The 18,336-nt window shown below is 40.9% G+C and overlaps 1 protein-coding gene across 1 annotated transcript in view; it reads left to right on the top strand.

The window, feature by feature from the left end:
- The window catches only part of GLIS3 (GLIS family zinc finger 3), a 467,215-nt gene that overhangs the window by 419,213 nt on the left and 29,666 nt on the right, over nt 1-18,336 (top strand). The window contains exon 8 of the mRNA XM_006768237.2: nt 2,543-2,711. Coding sequence (XP_006768300.1) covers nt 2,543-2,711 — 169 coding nt within the window. The remainder of the gene's footprint in view (nt 1-2,542; nt 2,712-18,336) is intronic.

Here is an 18,336-nt window from a genome sequence, read left to right as displayed (position 1 = left end):
TCCCTCACTAAACTGCAACCTCTGCAAGGGCAAGGACCCACATCTAGAAAATTAGGTAGCATGTAGCACTTGATACATACTGAGTTTAAAATAATGTTTGGGCCCTGGCCAGCTGTTTGGAGCATCATTCCATGCACCAAAAGGTTGCAGGTTTGATTCCAGGTCAGGGCACATATCTAGATTGCATGTTTGATCACCAGTCAAGCTGCATACACGAGGCAACTGATACCCCCCTCTCTCTCTCTCTCTCTCTCTACTTCTCTCTCTTTCTCCCCCATCTTTCTTGCCCTTCCTCTCTCCATCCAAAAATAAATAACAACGTATCCTTGGTGAGGATTTAAATAAATAAATTGTAAACATAATGTTTGGTGGATAGATGGATGAATGGATGATGGATAGATGGATAATGGACGGTTGGTGCTAGCTATTAAGTGGGATGAAGGAAAGGTACTTAACCAGGCCTAGCTTATAGTGTACAGCAAGCTGCAAAAGAAAAACCCTACCAAATTCCCCAGCCTATTTCATTGCAGCTAAAGCAAAAACATCGCTAATGTACTAAAGTAGACCTCGGGGAAGCAGCCCATTTTCTATCAAACCATGGAGTAGAGCATACAGTGTGCACACCAAGCTTCCCTGTTGCCCATCGAGTTACAAGCAGCAGAGGCAGTGCAACCCTTGTGACAAGCACACACACACACACACACACAACAACAACAACAACAACAACACCTCCAGAGGATAGTAAGTGATGGATGCATTCAGCAATTGCAACAAAACAAATAAGAGCGCTCACATTACTACACGAAGGCAGAAAAAAAAATTAGCTGTGTTTCCACAGTGTCTCTGCGATCTCTTATTATTCCATTAGTTTTTGGAATAGTATATAAAACACTGCGCTCTATGCCGACAAACACCAGTCCTAAAACTATTGCCACAGTGAATCCAAACAACAGCCTTCTCTCTTGGGTAAAATTATTATTTGGAATACAAGCAGAACTGTGGTCGCCTGTGTGAGATGAGCATAAATGAGGGCAGTGATTCATGAGGTGACGGCAGCGTGTTTGCAAATGTGCAACTTTTTTGGAGGCGGATGCACTGCAGACACTCCACATGGCCTTTTTGAGCCAGTAAGCATTTTCTGGTCACACTACCTCTTGAAGATGTGCAGGATGCAGGCTTCTGAGGACAAGAGTTAACCTGACACAATGCTGACTTACCAGAAATAAACCCTTCAAATCAGATCACACCCCTGTCAGTCGCTTTTTAAGCGGGAAGATGGTAATTCTGCTTTTTCACACGTTCCTTTAAGTCCTTGAACTCTTATCCCATTGGATTAAGCTTTTGGGGGCTGGGTCATCTGAGGTATTAATTCTATCCAGAAGGGGTTGGAGAACTGTGGTGCTGGTCTAAAAATACAGCTCCCTGAACTTTTAAACCTTCCAATCTCTTTGATTATGTGGCTTCTTTGTCTTGATCCTTAGCCTGATTTATTTTTTTAATCGATTTGTTCTTTGATATCAGTAGAGTACCTTCAAAAAGAGCAGGGTCGGGCATAGAGCTCAGCATAGCCTGTACAGAGAAGGAAGTTAAAGGGAGTCCGCGTGGGGATGCTGGTGTGATGGCACTCTAATGAGATGTCTGCTGAGTATGTCCCAGACACTGCCAAAGCCTCTCTGCTAGTGACAGACTCTGCAAGTGACAAGCCCAGCTTCTCTTGTGACATCTTACCAATTAGCCCATCTAAATGGGCACACATTTAAATTAGAGGTCATGTACCATTCTCAGAGGCTGGGCTGCCCCTACGAATGAGGCTGTAACTCACTCTCTGTGTCATCATAGACAACAAGGGGGATGATCCCAGAGATGCCTGTGAGACCATCTTTTCCTACTCTGCAGTGTTAGGAGGAGACTCATCCTCCATGAAGACCAAGTACATGCATCCATCACACGGTCGGGGAAATGCCTGGGGTCAGTTAGACTCTGAAGTTAAAAGGGTGCAGGGTCCTGCATGTGTGCTAGGATTGGGGGAAGCTCCGTTCTCATTACATTGATTTAACAATGACAGAGAGAGACCCCAGCCTGACCCACAGTGCTGGCATCAGTGATGAGGAGTGGACTCAGGCCCCTGTTGTAACCTTATAGGTCAGCAGAGCGGATCTTCTGCTATCTGACTCCCGTCCCTCCTGATGGAAGTGTGTTAATGTAGAGACCTTCGCCCAGATGCAGACATTAGAAGATTGACTAATTATACTGTGTCAGACAGGAGGCTGGTGGGGCAAGGCGCTGCTATGGGAAACCGTGACCATCAGCCTGGAGCCAGCCTCGCATGAGCTCCTCAGGCAGCCCTACAGGTGCATCAGCTGGGAAACCTGTTTCACCGTGAAAACATTGCTGTGTATCTCCAATAAGAGGAGAAGTGTTCCCTGAAAACCACCAAGAGGAAAACAAGCCCCTAAAATATGCTTGCTGTCCGTCTTTGGTGTTTAAAAAATGTGGGCTTCACTTGGGGCACAGTCTGATGCTTGTTCTCCCTTGATTTCAGCTTCCATTTTCTCCAGCAATCATTCAAGCCGAAGCGGAACAGCTGCTGGGGCTGTGCCACCCCCACATCCTGTCAGTCACCCTTCTCCGGGACATAATGTACAGGGGAGCCCCCACAACCCCTCCTCCCAGTTACCTCCACTCACAGCTGTGGACGCGGGAGCTGAGAGGTAAGGCCATCTGTCTCTCTTCTAATAGGTGTTGCGGCCAGACCTCCTTCCACATGGAGAAGGGCTTTGACAGTTGCTGAATTTTATTAATAATCCATTGGTGGGTTGAGTTACCCAAAGGTGACATTTTAAAAAGTACATACACAAAACATGTGGATCAAATATCTCGTCTGTTTTATTTTCCATGGGAAAAAATGAAAAGATATTGGCTGCCAACTGAAGTGTCTGATGCTGGGAAAACACATCAAAATGTTTCTGTCTTTCCCACCTTTCCTTAGCTTGTTTCAGGGACTCAATTTTAAGGTAATGTCCCTACCAGTGGAAATGCTTTTCAAATGTAAGGTGGTGCCTTTCAGCACATAGGTCAGCAGTATTAGGTTGAGAGTATAGCATAAAAGGGCACAGGATTCTATATGGGTGACAAGGAAGGCGTTATTCGCTGAATACTTTATGTTGATAACACCCTCATAAAGAGTTTCTGGGAGAAAATTTTGAAACCTTGACACTTTGGACTGCCTGGCCCTCCAATGATGTGGACAGCGTGCCACCCTTCTTGTCTCCTCTCCACTTATCATCTGCCTTGATTTGAGTTACCTGGATGTTCCTCTCAGACGTCCACAGGGTGGAGGAGGTAGGATTTTGAATGAAACTAGCCATGGGCTCTCCATCATCTCATTGCATTCTGCCTGGCTGAAAATCATGCTCCACAGGTAGTGTTGACTTTAAACAAATAGCCACTATGTCTGCAGCAAAATAGGTTTATTCCAGAAGAAGAAAGAATTGTAATTCAGGACATTCAGGCTAATGGCAAACCATGTGCAAGTCCAAAGAAATAAAGGAGAGGAGTACTCCTAATGGACTTGGGAGGGGCTCCTGTAAAGCAGAGTCCATTGGAGGAAAGGGATAGTTCAATGTATAGCGACTTTTCATTGGTTGAGTTATGGCAGTCTCCCCATTGGCTGACTTGTTACTGGGCAAGAAGGGATCTTTTCTTCTTCCAGCTAAGGTAGTAAAGTAATATTACTTCCTGCTGGAGATGCAAAGTACATCTCTTCTTTAGGGTCAGTAGTGTGAGTTAAGTGACATGTGCATGCGAGTTCTCTCTTCTAGTCTCCTGACTCCATTTTAAATGAGGTTTCTGTTTATTAATTTTTCACAGTGGTAAAACTAAGAAACTATCCAGTGAGATCTTCTCTTTTTCATCTCATCTTATTAATAGCCACAACAACTCTTTACATGAATGTGAGAAAAAAATCGACGTATCTTCTTTCTGTACATAGCCATTAAAAGAATAAATATAGAAAAAGATTTTAGCTATTGATGGAAGCAAGAGCAACAGTAACGAGTCAAAAACCTGATATCTGAATGCAGCTTCCACAGTTACCTGTGGTTTGAATGTGTTCCTTAGATGCTCTAGATGCTTGGGTTGTTTTTTTTTTTTAAAAAAAAACATTTTATTTTATATTGTTTTTTTTCAATTTTGAAAATTCATAACGTATTAAAAAAACTGCAAGAATAGTACAATGAACACCCATACACCCTATACCCATATTCACCCACTGTTAATATTTTGCTACCTTCTCTATATCTCTTTTTGTCTTTGCTTTTCTAACTTGGCAGATCCTTTGTTTGTTAGTTTGTTTGCCTGTTATTTCTGCATGATCTGTGAGGTTGTTGCAAACATCACTGTGATAATTTAACCCTAATTACTTCAGAAGAGATCTCCTAAGAAGGACATTCTCCCACATAATCACAATATAATTATCACACTCAGGGAACTTAGCATTGATATAGTATTATTATCTAATATACAATCAATATTCAAATTTCCTCAATTATGGGAATAATGTTTTATACAGGCAGGGTTTTTTTTCCCTCTTTTTTATGATCCAGGATCTAACAAGGATCACAATTCTCATTTCTTCTTGGTCTTCTTGAATCTAATGATGTTCCCTAGCTTTTAAAAATTATTATTATTATCTTTCATAACATTGACAGTTTTTTAAGAACTTGGAACATTTCTTTTGCAGGATGTTTTACAGTTTGGATTTGTATGATTGTTTCTTACTTAACAGATGTACACATTTTTGGCAGGATTATACATAGGTGACGTAGTGTCCCTTAGCTCTTCTGAACCTCAGTTTGCACCTCATAGGGATTAGGAATAAATGAACCAAAGCAGGTAAAGCACGTAGCATATGACATGGCATGAAGCAGACACGAGTAGCTGTTGCTGCTAACAGAGACCAGCAACCTTGACCTGGCTGAGAGATTCAGATTTAGAAGCCGGAGGATGTGAAATGGTTACAGTGGTTGATAATGTAACTGATCAGGGAAGGAAAAATGGAGAGGAAGGGGAAGGCGGTGGTTCTTTATATATATGACTGGGTGAACGAAGTGGACGTTTCATTTTGTGGCTTTGCCTTCCTGCTCTGCTCTTCCCACAGGTTGTATGCCCCATCCCTGTGCCAGCCCTCCTGGAGTGGGCAAGTGTGTGGAAGGAAGGTTATCTCTCCGGACCAGGTCCGGAGAGGAGGATGACATGAAACAGCCCTGAATCATTCACCGTGTTTGCATTAGTGTCCAGCCTAAAAACACTAAGAGAAAATGTGCTTACCTTCCGCTTTTGGTTTATATATCTTTGCCTCTGTTTGCCTGGGAAATCCCCCAGTAAAAACTCCAGAAGTTTGCTGAACGGAAATAGGTTTATCACACTTTGCGATTTTTAGTGGGAAACAGGCATTTTTTCCTGCTTTGTGGGCATTGATTCATGATTTACTGAGCTTTTACTTGTTCATAAAATGGGCTGACTCACTGTCAGAAGTCAGGAAAGGTCCACCACATCCAGCCAGTTAGCGTCAGGTTCTTTGATTCTTCACCCATCGTAAAGTAAAATAAAAGCAAGTTCTGCCAGTGTGGCCAGGTTTCATTTTTATTTTGAAATATTCCCTGAATGACATCATTTCAGTGATTGAAGCAGTATCACACCACACCACCTAATGTTGGTTTAAACTTATTATGGGAAGTGGCGTTTTACTGCGTCATCCTGAATAAGCCAGTGGTACTTTATAACAGGGATTTCCCATAAGAGGAACCCAGTATCGTAGGTAATGTTAACTCATTGGATTTCATAGTATATCTTCTAGACCGGAACACACACACACACACACACACACACACACATTGATGGGAGCCCTTTCTTGAGATGGAGAAACCTTGCAATCCCAATAATGAGTTGGCTGGATTTGTGTCATTCATCTTTTCCACATGCCAGCTGCATCTCTCCATTCTGAAGAAGGCCACAGACATGGTGTGCTCTGCAGTACAAGCAGCAGAGCTTAAGAGGCTTGGTGGATTGACCCCAGTGGAGGGACTTCCTATGAGCTCCACCTCTGAGCCAGAGAGGACTGAAAGCAAGGCTGTGGTCTCCTCGAGGAGTATACAATCCAGGACAGGAATCAACAGCAGAGAATGTTAGGAATGGGTGTTTTTGAGAAAGTAATCAAAACACCTTAACCAAATAAGGCATGCCTATTTATTGAGTCTGAATCGAGTCTTGGAAAGCCTTACTGTTTCTCATTCATATCAGATGTGAAGTTGCTAGAATTCTTGGTACTTTGATATATGTATGCTCTTTCTGTGCCTTTGAATAAGGGCTGGTCTTCAGAGATGGTATGTTCTGATTCAGCATTGAGAACATAGTGCAGCTTTCCTGGATGCTAAGGGGTCAAGGATAGCAATTGTTTTTTATCTAACATCTTTGCAGTTCTAGCAAGTTCTTTTGCTCTAGTCAGAAGAAACTGACTGTTTCTGCATCTTAATTCAGAGTCTTTCTCTACTTAAGACTTCCCTTATTGTCATAATTTTGACTAAATGTTACTTATCCTTTGGAGCTTGGGATAGTTCTCAGCCCAGAAAGGCTTCTTGTCTCTTGCAGGCCACAGAGACAAGTCACCCTGTTAAATTCCTGGGATCTTTTTATCTGTTTAATTTGTTTACCATTTCCCAGATGTCACTTTGCCAGCTGGATTAGTAGTTATTTGAGGGCAGGACCTTAAGTGTCCTTATACCCTCTAAAGTTCCATGGACTGCACCAGTGGTAGGTGCTAAGGAAGGTTTCACAAGGGAAACAGCTCAGTGAGGGGAATGCCTAGGAAACAGGAGGTTATTGTCAATTCCCACCGTGCAGGTGGAGGTTCCCAGGATTGTTTCCCTTTATTCATTGGTCTAGATGTGGTGATCCTAATTCTCAAAGTTCCCACCATCTCGTGTAATCTGCATATATTGACATAATAAGTAGTTGCTCTAATAAAATACATACATTCATGCACACATACACATTGCCTAGAGTCCCTTGCCATCATCCACTGCTGGGGTTCCCTACATTACTCTCCTGTGGTCTTCAATATTAGAAGCATTACAGGCATCATTCTCTCTTATTTGCACATGTAGCATCTGAACAGCTCACAACTAGGTCTGCTGCTTTGCTGTCCTTCCCCTTCCTTGGACTTTCTGAGAAAATAGGGACATTGGTGTCTTCACACACTCAGCTTGTTCATAGCCTTACACACACAAACACATATTCCACATAATCTTTCTCTTCTTCTGCAAAAAATGACTAAAAATTATAAGCATCATAAAAAATATTAAAGCTTATTAAAATCTATCTCAGCATTGGGTTCATTGATTTATTGAGTCATTCACTCAGCTGGTGTTTGTGTACTAGGCAGTATGCTGGACACTGAGGACACAGTGGTCATAAGGCTGAGAGGACTCTGTCCTCAAAAAGTGTCCAGTCTAATGAGGGACAACCAGATAAACAGGCAGCTATAATGTAGGATGTTATGAAAGGGTGCTGCAGGGGATTGTGGAGACGCACAGGAAGATCACCTAACCCAGAATTAAGGAGGGAGGAAAGCTGACCATCTATAGGACCTGGCCAGGCAACCTGGGTGTATACAGAAACTCAGAGGAGGGAGAGAGCAGGGATGGGGCTTCGGGTATAACTTGGAATGAGCCTCATTCACTGCATTAAGGAGCCTTAGCTTTCTTTTGAGGACAAGGATTTGTGTATTTGGCCTATAGGGTGCTCTGGTGACTCTGGCACATATTCAGAAAACCTTCCTGTCATGTTATCCTACTACCAAGAGTTCAGAACATAATCTCTGCCCAACAGAAGAAGAAATGACGAAGAATGGACAAATGGTTCTAGTGCTCAAGCAGACAGGCTGTTCTTTGTGTATCCTAGACTGATGAGGCAGCACAGTGGGGCTGATGTTATTTTCCTTTTTAATATAATTTGAAAAGACAGTTTTGTCTTTTGTAATTTAAAGTTTGTATTTTACATAGTCATGACATATCGGTGTTTTGAAGAGTCACTGAGTGTCAAAAAGCACACACACCCCTTTATGTTAGAGAACATCTGAATGTTAGAGCTCTAATGCCAGCAATAACTTGGCCTCACTTGTCTCACTGTGTCAGAGAAGACTTGGATATTGTTAAGAGGTCTCCATGTTGCTGGTGTCATACTTTAGTTGCCCTTTACACAGTAGCGCTGCTCTGAGAGGCTCCCTAACATGTGTGACAGACACATTCCCACATGTGTAGTAAGGTATCAAACTCATAGGGTGACAAACAAACAAACAACAAAACACTGCTTGTCAATCTTAAAAATAAAGCTTGTCCGTCTTGATTGTTGACATTATTGAAAAAAAGCCATAGCTGAAACACAAACATAAGCCTCCAATAGCCATTTTTATCAGCCTGTATGTTGGCATCTACTTCTTCCCCTATTAAAAGTCTGTGGATATGGTGGTCACCTAATACCAGGTGAGCATGAACACCATTCTTTCTTTGGGTTACAGTACCTTCTATTCTGAAAACAGTTATCCTCATTGGGTATCCCATAAGGGGGTCAGCTTCATATATATTCAAGATTAAGAGAGGTGGGGTTCACAATCCAACCCCCCAAACAAAACACACACACACACACACACACACACATTCTACTTGAGAATCACTGAATGTTGCTTCTGATGTCTATGCTGAGAGCAGTGGAAAGGCAGAAAATTCCAATACCCTAGCCTTGAAAATGGAGATTAGATTTTTGGGTTTTAGATTAGAAACTCTTAGTGTTCTTTTCCTATTTTATTTTCTTTAACCCTATCAGAAGTTCCTGGTACTTTTCCATGTTTATTCCAGGGCAGAATAGCCCACCAGTCATTAACTTCTTAAATTTTGATCCATGCTTCATTCTCTATGGAAAACAACAGTTGGGGTATTTGCCTTTGGAATGAACTTTCTCCTCAGAGAAATATTCACCTTACCAATAGCTTCTTAAATATGTCACGCTGATTTACTCCTGGTAGTCACACATATGGGGAAATGGTGATGCTGTTACTTTCTTCTTATCTTTCTAGTGATTGTGAGTAGCTCCAATGGGGGAAAACACACACACACACACACACACACACACACTAAAACCCAAAAAGCCTAGAAGTCAACTTTGATTGCTCTTTTTTCCCCAATACTCTCACATCTGATTAATGTATGTGTCCTATTAGCTCAAATACTTTTAAGCCGCATCAGCCTCACTGCTTCAAGGGTAGTTCGCCGCCATCCCCTCCCATTTCACTACAACATCCCCTTAAATGGTCTCCCACATCTAATCTTGCCTACCCACAGCCTTCCACTCTCAACCCATCAGGGCACACAGGGCTTTGCTCCACCGCAAGACATACCCTTTAAAATGTAAATGGGGTCATTGAGGATTTCCTGCTCACACCCCTACCCCCAGCCATACTTGGAATAAAGTCCAGGTCCTTTTGAAGTCTGCATGGCCCTCTATGGTCTGTTTTTCATCACAGTCATTTACCACTGCCTGTCTCGCCCAATATGCTCCAGCCACACTGTCCTTCCTGCTCCTGGAACACAGGGCCCTCATACTTGCTGATCCTGAAACCTGAAAGTCACGACCTTCACCAGAACATCACATGACTGTGTCTTCATTTCTGGTGGCTGCTCAAATGTTACTCCTTCAGAAAGTACTTTCTTGACCACACCATCTAAAACTCCTCCTCCAATCTCGCTCTACTCCTTAACTCTGCTCTATTTTTCTTCATAGATTTAACACTCCCTGAAATGACACTGTCTGTTTAATTATCTGCTTGTGTTCCACTGGAATGGTTGTTCTCTGAGAACTGGACTGTGTTGTACTTACAAGAACCTTGTTCACAATCCTTCCCCTTAAGGCTTAGAGGGTAGCATCTAAAAATTGTGTGGAATGAATGACTGTTGATGAAGGCAGAACGATGACAGTGATTCCTTCATTATTTCTGGGAAAGGTATAGTCACCCTGAGCAGATGATTGTTGTTTTTCCATCTCCACACTCTCCTCTGGGCCACTTAATGGCAAAGGAAGAGACTCTGATGTGTGCATACATGTGGCAGTCTACCAGATAAACGTGGCCCAAACATTCATTCACATCGGGCTGTTTTCCATGTATTTTTAATTGCAAAGTACATTGGTTCTTCATTTTAAATTAATTACAAGCACACATCACAAAGCAACCATTAGAATGTTTGTAATAGGAACTATATTTTTTAAGTGCCAAGGAAGTTGTTTCACCTCTGAATGCCAAATCAGCCATCTTTATTTTGTTCCCACATTCCAAACAAATCTACGTCATGTGAAGCCCATGATGATGTTTGTTTAGTCCCCTTGGATTTTCAGTCAGGAAAGTGAGTCATGACAGTAACAAGGGAGGCTTGAGGTAAAATAGAATTCCTTTTCTTGCAACCTCTACTTTAGGGCATTAGCATGAAGCAACATAGAGTTCAAACTAAGCCATTATATTATTCAAATGTGTCAGGGTGTTCTGTTCATATGCTTTCTCTGAAATAGCAAGTCCTATGCAGCCAGATTTCCCCAAGCGAAAGCCCACAAGTTATTCTAGTCTGAGTCAAGGCATCCACATATTAACAAGCGCCTCTAGTCTCTGACGTAGAAATGGCTGTTCAAAGGAAAGCCTCTGCTTAATGTTTTAATAGTGTGATCTGGAAATCAACTTTGTCTTTTCTCCTCTTGAGTGGGGACAGTGAGGGACTTGGCTGCTAAAAGACTATATATCTTTTTGCAAGTAAAGGACTGTGTGTTTAGTTATGATGAGGAAGTCTATTGAAGTAAGCAGAAATCAAAAGAAAAAGTTCTTTGGATTAGTCTTTTTGCTTAATTTTCTGAGAAATTGTCTTTAGTTGTTGTTTTGTTGTTGTTATTGTTTAATTGCAAGGATAAAAACTTTTCTCTGTTTTAATCATCTTTTCAGAGTAAAGGAGGTTATTCTCTTGAATAAGATGTCCCCCCTTAGAAACAGAAATGGTGGTGTTTGGGAAAACAATATTCAGCTGGATGTTTGGACCAAATGGGCAAGGTACCATCTACCTGGACACAGGAACTGGCACCGAGTCGGGAGCCAAGTCTGTGGAACCAGTGGTCTGTTCAACATAGTAGTTCTTCACCGGCAACAACCAAGATTTCTCAAATACTTACCTTTGCATAATCCTGGATGAGGGGCTGGAGAGACAGGATGGCAGTAAACATCTGAGGATCTGATGCTCTTTTCTTCTATAGCAGCCAAGAGCCCGTCTCTAATTGTGAATTTGTTAGTATATGCTTTCCTCTAATGCATTTCTCTAGCCAAATAGCAGCACATGTTAGTACTGACCAGACCACCACCCACTAGTTTCTTTTCAAATTTATGGATTATATTGACTTTTGAGGTCTCACCTTGCAGTGGCTTTCAAAGGCCCCTGGCCATACTGGGCAGGAGTGCTGCATTTTGATGTTAGTTCTAAAAGTTCTTTGAATATCATCAAGAAACTGGTGTATGCAGTTTGAGATTATGAAAAAGGCATGGAAGAGGCCATTTTTTAAATCTACCTACTCCTCCCTTTCTTGTGTTTAGTTGAAAATAACAGTTCTTTCCCCCCATTTCTCATGTGGCATTCTCACACTCCCCTCTGAATGATTTTTTTTAATTAATGTATTCCACTGCAAGTCCAACTAAACTTTATGCCTCACACCATGCTGGACAAGAGATTCTTCCCTTTGCCATCTGGTGGGCCATAGTCAGTCCCCCTTGCTTTGACCTACTCAGAACTACTAAAGGGATGCTATCATTGCAGAATTTTTTTCATAGCATTATTTTTGACATCAAATGTCTCAGTCCACTCTGGTAAATTTTCCTCTGGCTGGTGCTTTTCTGTAGAGAGAATTTGGCAGAATCTGACTTTTCCTCCCTCCCTCCTTATCACATAGATTCTGAAATAGACAAACAACTAAGTTATGGCCAATTCTGCAGGCAATATATTCCAAAAATACCGCAGGTGCTGGTTCAGTGTGTCCTGCATAGTTCGCTTCTCTAACATATCCTGGATGTCCTCTCCTCTTCCCTTTTTATTTCCACGGGGGCGGGGGATATTGTGATGCCCTATTTCGGTATTTATCAGAACAAAAATACACTTCTCTGCCTTGGACATTGTAAATTTGTTTTTGGGGTTTTTTTACTTACAGCTGACTCTCTGTGCCCACTTGGAGAAAAATTTATCCAGAACACTCTATCCTTTCTATTTCTCACAAACATTCACTATAGTATATATGTGAGTCTTCTTTTAAAAGCCTTGGTGATCCTTTCACCCACCGCCAGCTTCACAGCCCTCAATTTGTCATGCTCTGTGGAGGTTCCAGCAGTTATTTTTGAGTCATGGTCTGGTCTGATGTGATAAATTATTTGCAGTTAATATTGACCCAGCCTCTTGTAAGAAGGAAACACTGAGCCCTTCCAGGGGACAGATTCCGCTCTTTGACTAGAGTTTCGGATGGATGTATACAGCTCCTGGCCTGCTTTAGTTCTGCCCAGATGGACAGTGTTGCAATTACCCACACTTCCCAGTGGCCATTTCTTCATTTCTGAAAGCTGGTCTTGATTGTCTCAGAAGCAGAATTCAATTTGCAGTTCCCCCAGTAACGTGCTGTGATTCATTCGGGGACAAATCTGGATTGAACTGAGTCCAACTGTCTCTTTTGTGAGACAGAAGGGAAGTATAAGTAGATACTATAGTCACCCAGATGAGTCAGCCAGGAATTCATGAAGTGATTCATAAATCGTTATAAAGACCACTAAAATCTACTAAAACGAAGTGCTGTCTGGCTATACAAAGTGGGGTATTATCATTGGGATTTTTTTTTAGATGTTAAATCAGATGTGAAATTCTTAAAACTGTGCTTTTCTTTTTAGGTTTGAAAAGGATTCCTTTTTTCCCCTCTGCAGTTGGGCCAACTGCTAAAGCCATTTTTCATTGATTAGTTTTCACAGATGAACTTTAAAACCACCACAGATGATGCCCCACAATTCTTTGGGGGAATAAAAAATACCTCCCCAAATCCACCATAGACCAGTTTGTATCCATTATTTCTACTCCCTGGCAGCAAATCAATAATATTTTTCATGCGAATACAATGAAATAAGCTGTTCTGATGCATTCTCTCTTTTCTGGGAGGTCTGTAACCCCTATGGAAGAGAGGTGGGGGAGGACAATAAAGTACATATCAACCAGCATTTAATCCAGTGGATCATGTAAGTACCTTTTTTTCAAAGTGTTATCCCTCAAAGCAGTGCTAAAGCGCACAGTCCCACATGGCTTGCCAGAACTGCTCACTTATGCAGCACAAATAAAGAAAGTAAGGCATAGTTAGCTATGGCATGTGCTTGACTTGTAACACCGTTTTTAGTGAGTTACGTTTGAAGAAATACAATCCTTAGTTGACATAGGAATACTTTGGACTTTCAAGACAGGGTGAAAGAGTGCTGCCGGAAAGGAGTTACTCATTTGGAAAGCTAAAGGTATAAGGCCAGCTTGGGCATGAAGAACCCCAGTTCACCATTGAGCAGGTTCCCCAAAGCGAACTGAGAAACCTCCCTCCATTGTCACATTTCTTTTAGGGAGTAGGTTGCTGATACATCCCCATCAGCTGGTGATCAGGATTGAAATCTCCAATGCCCACAGTAGTCCTCTTCCGTCCTTCCTCACACCACTCCTTGGCCTTGCTTCCTGTTCCCACTTGAGAGCATCTTGCTTTATTGGGGTCAAGTGGTATCTGAGAACTAGGGTGGGACTGCCAGAATCACTTCATGGCTCTGGGCCTACTTTATCTCATTCAAATAAGGTGGTGCTCTAGTGCCTTCAGCTAGAACACTATATGATCCTATGGATTTGTGAACTCAGGACACTCCTTTGGAAAATGCTGTACCATGAAATGAGACTCTTACATAAGTCCACAACTAACTGCTCCTAGAACCAGAAAATTAGCCAGACAGGTAAATACCTCACTTTCTTTGAGCCTTAGATTCCATATCTGAATAGTTAAGGAGAAAAGAATTCTAATATTTCTTATTTTAAGAACTCCATAGATATTCAAATACAGTGCTTGAACCTCAGTCTAATATAGCTCTCAAGCACTGGGTACTTGTTTATGTCTGAATTCCTTCGATTTATATTCTGTTCAGAGCAGCCATGCATTGATCATCTGAAAGGTGTCAGGCTCTCGTTGCCCAAAGTACTTTGACTAAAGTACTTCCCAACTTAAATTTGTTCATAATCCACCCCATCCCTCACTTTCTTCACAGTAATCAGTTCTTTTAGCTCAGTACATAGTTCATTTTCTGCCTCCCCTCACCTAAATATAAGTTTCACAAAGACAAAGATGTGTGTCACGTGTTGCTTTATTCCTGGTGCTTAAAACAGTTTCACACACTTGGTCAGTGCTCAGTAACCATCTCTTGAATAAACAAATAAAAATGTTATGTCAGATTTCACATTCCCCAGTGAGTGTTGAGATTATCTTTATTTTATACTTGAAACTGAAGCTGGGAGAAATCATGTAATTTATTCAAGATTGCCCCACTAGTAAGGGACAGCGGCAGGATTCAAGCCCAGGGCTTCCAGTACATCTGTCTTCCGTGGCAGCCATCTGCTTCTCCTGCCGTTCGCAGTGTTTCTGCATGTGATCCTCATCAGTTCTGTGTGTCTTGATCGGGACCTATTGTTCTATGACACAGATTGAGTACTACCTCTGCAGGGGAGATGACCTCTGTGTTTCTGGTCCACCTCTCTGCAAGGTTGGGAGCAGGCCACCATAACCAAGTGAATACCCCAAGTATCAGACTTTTGTGAAGGTGTGTATAGATAAATATTCAGTGTTGGTTGTTGTTTTTTTTTTCAGAAAATTTTTTTATGAGCCCTTTAAAACCTGTTTCCTCTCGTCCTTTTTTTTTTTTTTTTTTTTTTTTTTGGCAAGCCAGTGAACCGTGGCTCATGTTAAGGTTGTATAAACTCCTCCACTAAATGAGTGGAAGTGGTTGACTCAATTCTGTGATTTGCTTTTGTGTGATCTGTTTCTGGTAAGCAGTGATTTTTTTCTTTTAATTCTAGTCTGTTGTGTGCATATTTACATAACAGTCTTCTGTTGTTTTATAAAAGTACAAAAGGCCAGAGAAGAGACTGGAAAGCCATGAGGAATAAAACCTGTGAAATGTCAAGTACACATCAGCAGCTGGGGGACAGGGTTGGACCCAGAAACATTTCAGACACTGCTGTCATTGAGGATGAATGGAAGTGACGCCATCTCTCCTGATGCAATGGGGGGAATGAGATAGTCCATAGAAGAAAAGTTGTAAATCCTTGCAATTTATATTCAGCATCAATATGTTTGTTTGTTTTAGCATTATTTTTAAAAAAATCACCTTCTTTGAATTAAAAAAAAAATCTGTTTGGGGTAGAATATTCTGACCATTTTCATTTTGATAGGTGCATGTGTGTGTTAACAATTTTGGAAAATTGTCGAGGACATCCTTCCAGCAGTAACAATAGGAGCATTTTATGTGTCCCTCAGTAAGCGTCTGTTTAAGTGTGTACGTTTTTTGTTTGCTTGCTTCTGGGGTTAAATGGCCTCAAACTAGTCAAGTTTCTTGCATCCTTTTGGCTTTTGAAATAATGTTTCTGGCATCTCTCTTGCTATGAGTTGTCAGCGGTTGTTTTTGGGAGCCGCTGGGACTTGACTCTAATAGTAGGCTTCTCTTCCACTGTATTTACTCCTCCTCTGCCCTGCACCCTGACTTTAATTAGCTATTTCCACCTACTACGAGCTGGATAACAAGTAACTACGTTTATAAACATTAAATTAATTAATAGAGGGATTAATTAGATTTTAAAAATGTTTTTTCAATAAAATACTGTGTAGTGTTTTAAAACAGTAACAAAATTGATCCTATGTATCGGACTTGAAAGTCAGTCACATTTACACACTCACTTCTTATGCTGGGTTTTCTAGTGCTAAATTCTTATTTATTTCCTTGTTCCTGGCAATTGCCCGGATAATTGAGATCACATCTTATCGTTTTTTCATTTTTTCTTTATACATATAAAAGTTAAAAATTTTATACCAATTCTTTTCTTTTTAAATCAAATACTACTTAGGCATACATTTATTTACTTAAAGTGGTTTGTATTTAAATTTTTATTAATAATTTATATTGAGTGCTATAATTTTAAAATTATATTAACTTTATGCCATATAATCTTACTTATTTGAATAACATGGAGAAAAATCCAATCTGAATTAGCAAAAAGCAAAATATAGAGTCATTTGAAGAGTAATGAGTAGGTAGATATTTTATTCCCCTTGGGCCTCTGAGATAAGCAATGCTAAAACCTTGGTGTTTTTACTACCACATTTTTTTTCCTCATCAGTATTATTACATTAAGTAATATGTGGTAGCCAAGACAGCATAGTCTGGTTTTGGAGCTTGTGTGAATGAATAAGATAAGATTGATTTATAATTAGCATATAATCATATATGCTATAGATAGATAAACATATAACTTATAGGTAGATATGCACTCTGTATATATTATAGAGTCTATTATCTAGAATTACCTTCTCGATGACTCATGAAATGCTCAACTAAATTCTATTCTTTTAGTTGGGTGAATACTCCCCCTTTTTCATAGTTAATCATAATTCACCCTATGGCCACATCATCCCAAATTATAAAAATATAAAGTTTTTATTGCTGACAATCTTCGCTTCTTTCCCCTTCCCCATCCACCTTTTCTGTTCTTTATTAATCAAACCCTTGTTTATGAGTCGGACTTACTTTGCTGTGGGGCTGGGGAGCTGTGAAACAGAATGGGTCTCCTCCATCAAGCCCATGACATCAGGGTCATACTTCTAAATATGGCAACTCACCCCAAACATACATTTCTTTCGCATCAGCCCTCAAAATAAAGGAAAGGTGACAGAAGTACCAGAAGAAAAATTGGAAAATCTTCTAGAACATATTGCATCCCCAATTGAAGAAATATAATTAAGAAACCGGTCAAAGGATCTTGCCATTTTGCCAAAAAAAACAAAATTGAGATGCCCAGTGATGGCTGTTTTGCAGTGACATAGGTTGCCTTCTGATTCACATGCACCCCAGGCATGCTCTCTGTCTTGGGGGATCTCCCATCCATAGAACTCCAATCCCTAAAGGCCATGATCCCATAATTTCATCCCCATCCCACAACCTCACAGCAGCTTTCAAGACACATTTAGGACATGTTCTCCAAGGAAATAACCTCCGCATGAGGAGTCCTGGCTCTGTGTTTTCATTAGATGTGTTCTTGGGTCAGTGCCAGAGTTCTTCTGCTTGTTGTCTGTGAAGGCCACTCAGACATCTTAGGCTAGTTCCCAGTAAGATGATGTGCTTGGGAAATACACATTTACTGCACAAGACACTCAGTGTCCGTTCTCTTTCAGCAGAGCAAAGCTGTACATTATTGATTAAGCAGGCATCCTAACCCAGCTGTTTGTCTAAGTGTTCTCTGACTTTTCTTGTCCGCAGGGTAACTGGTCCAGATTCTCCCTACTTGGTTTCTACATCTCCTTCTTTTTTAAATAATTTAATTTGTATTGATTCTGAGAAAGAGAGAAAAAAAACATTAATTTGTTGTTCCACTTATTTATGTATTCATTGATTGATTCTTGTCTATGCCCTGACCGGGGCCTTACCCACAATCTTGGCATATTGGGATGATGCTCTAACCAAATGAGCTACCCGGTCAGGGTTTCTACATCACGTTCTTACATAGCCACTTCATACCTCCACAGGGGAATGCAAAAAAGAGCATGGGGTTTCATCTCATGGTTTCTTACAGCTATAACACAAATGTAGAAGCTCTGCCTATTAAATATTCTTGTTCAGACCATTGCAAATTACTTTACAAACATGACTGGTTCATCCCCTTTTTATCATCTATGGCCTTACACAAAAGCCCAGCAGAGTGAAGTGGTTTGTGTCTGTGAAATAAAGGGTGTGCACACATGACAAGCTTACACGTTAGTATAAAACAAAGCCTGTCTTTCTACACAATGTAAGAAACAGCCAATTGAAAGTTTTTAACTTCCTGGGTCTTTGGGAGGGAAACTAAACAATACATTGCTAACATAGTTTTCCCAAGATGTTGCTGCTTCCTTTCACTGACTGACAGATTCCTTATATACCCTGTTGTGGCAGCCTGCTGACCT

Source organism: Myotis davidii, unplaced genomic scaffold (genome assembly GCF_000327345.1).
Source record: "Myotis davidii unplaced genomic scaffold, ASM32734v1 scaffold83, whole genome shotgun sequence".
Taxonomy (NCBI): domain Eukaryota; kingdom Metazoa; phylum Chordata; class Mammalia; order Chiroptera; family Vespertilionidae; genus Myotis; species Myotis davidii.
This window is presented reverse-complemented; position numbering and strand designations above follow the sequence as displayed.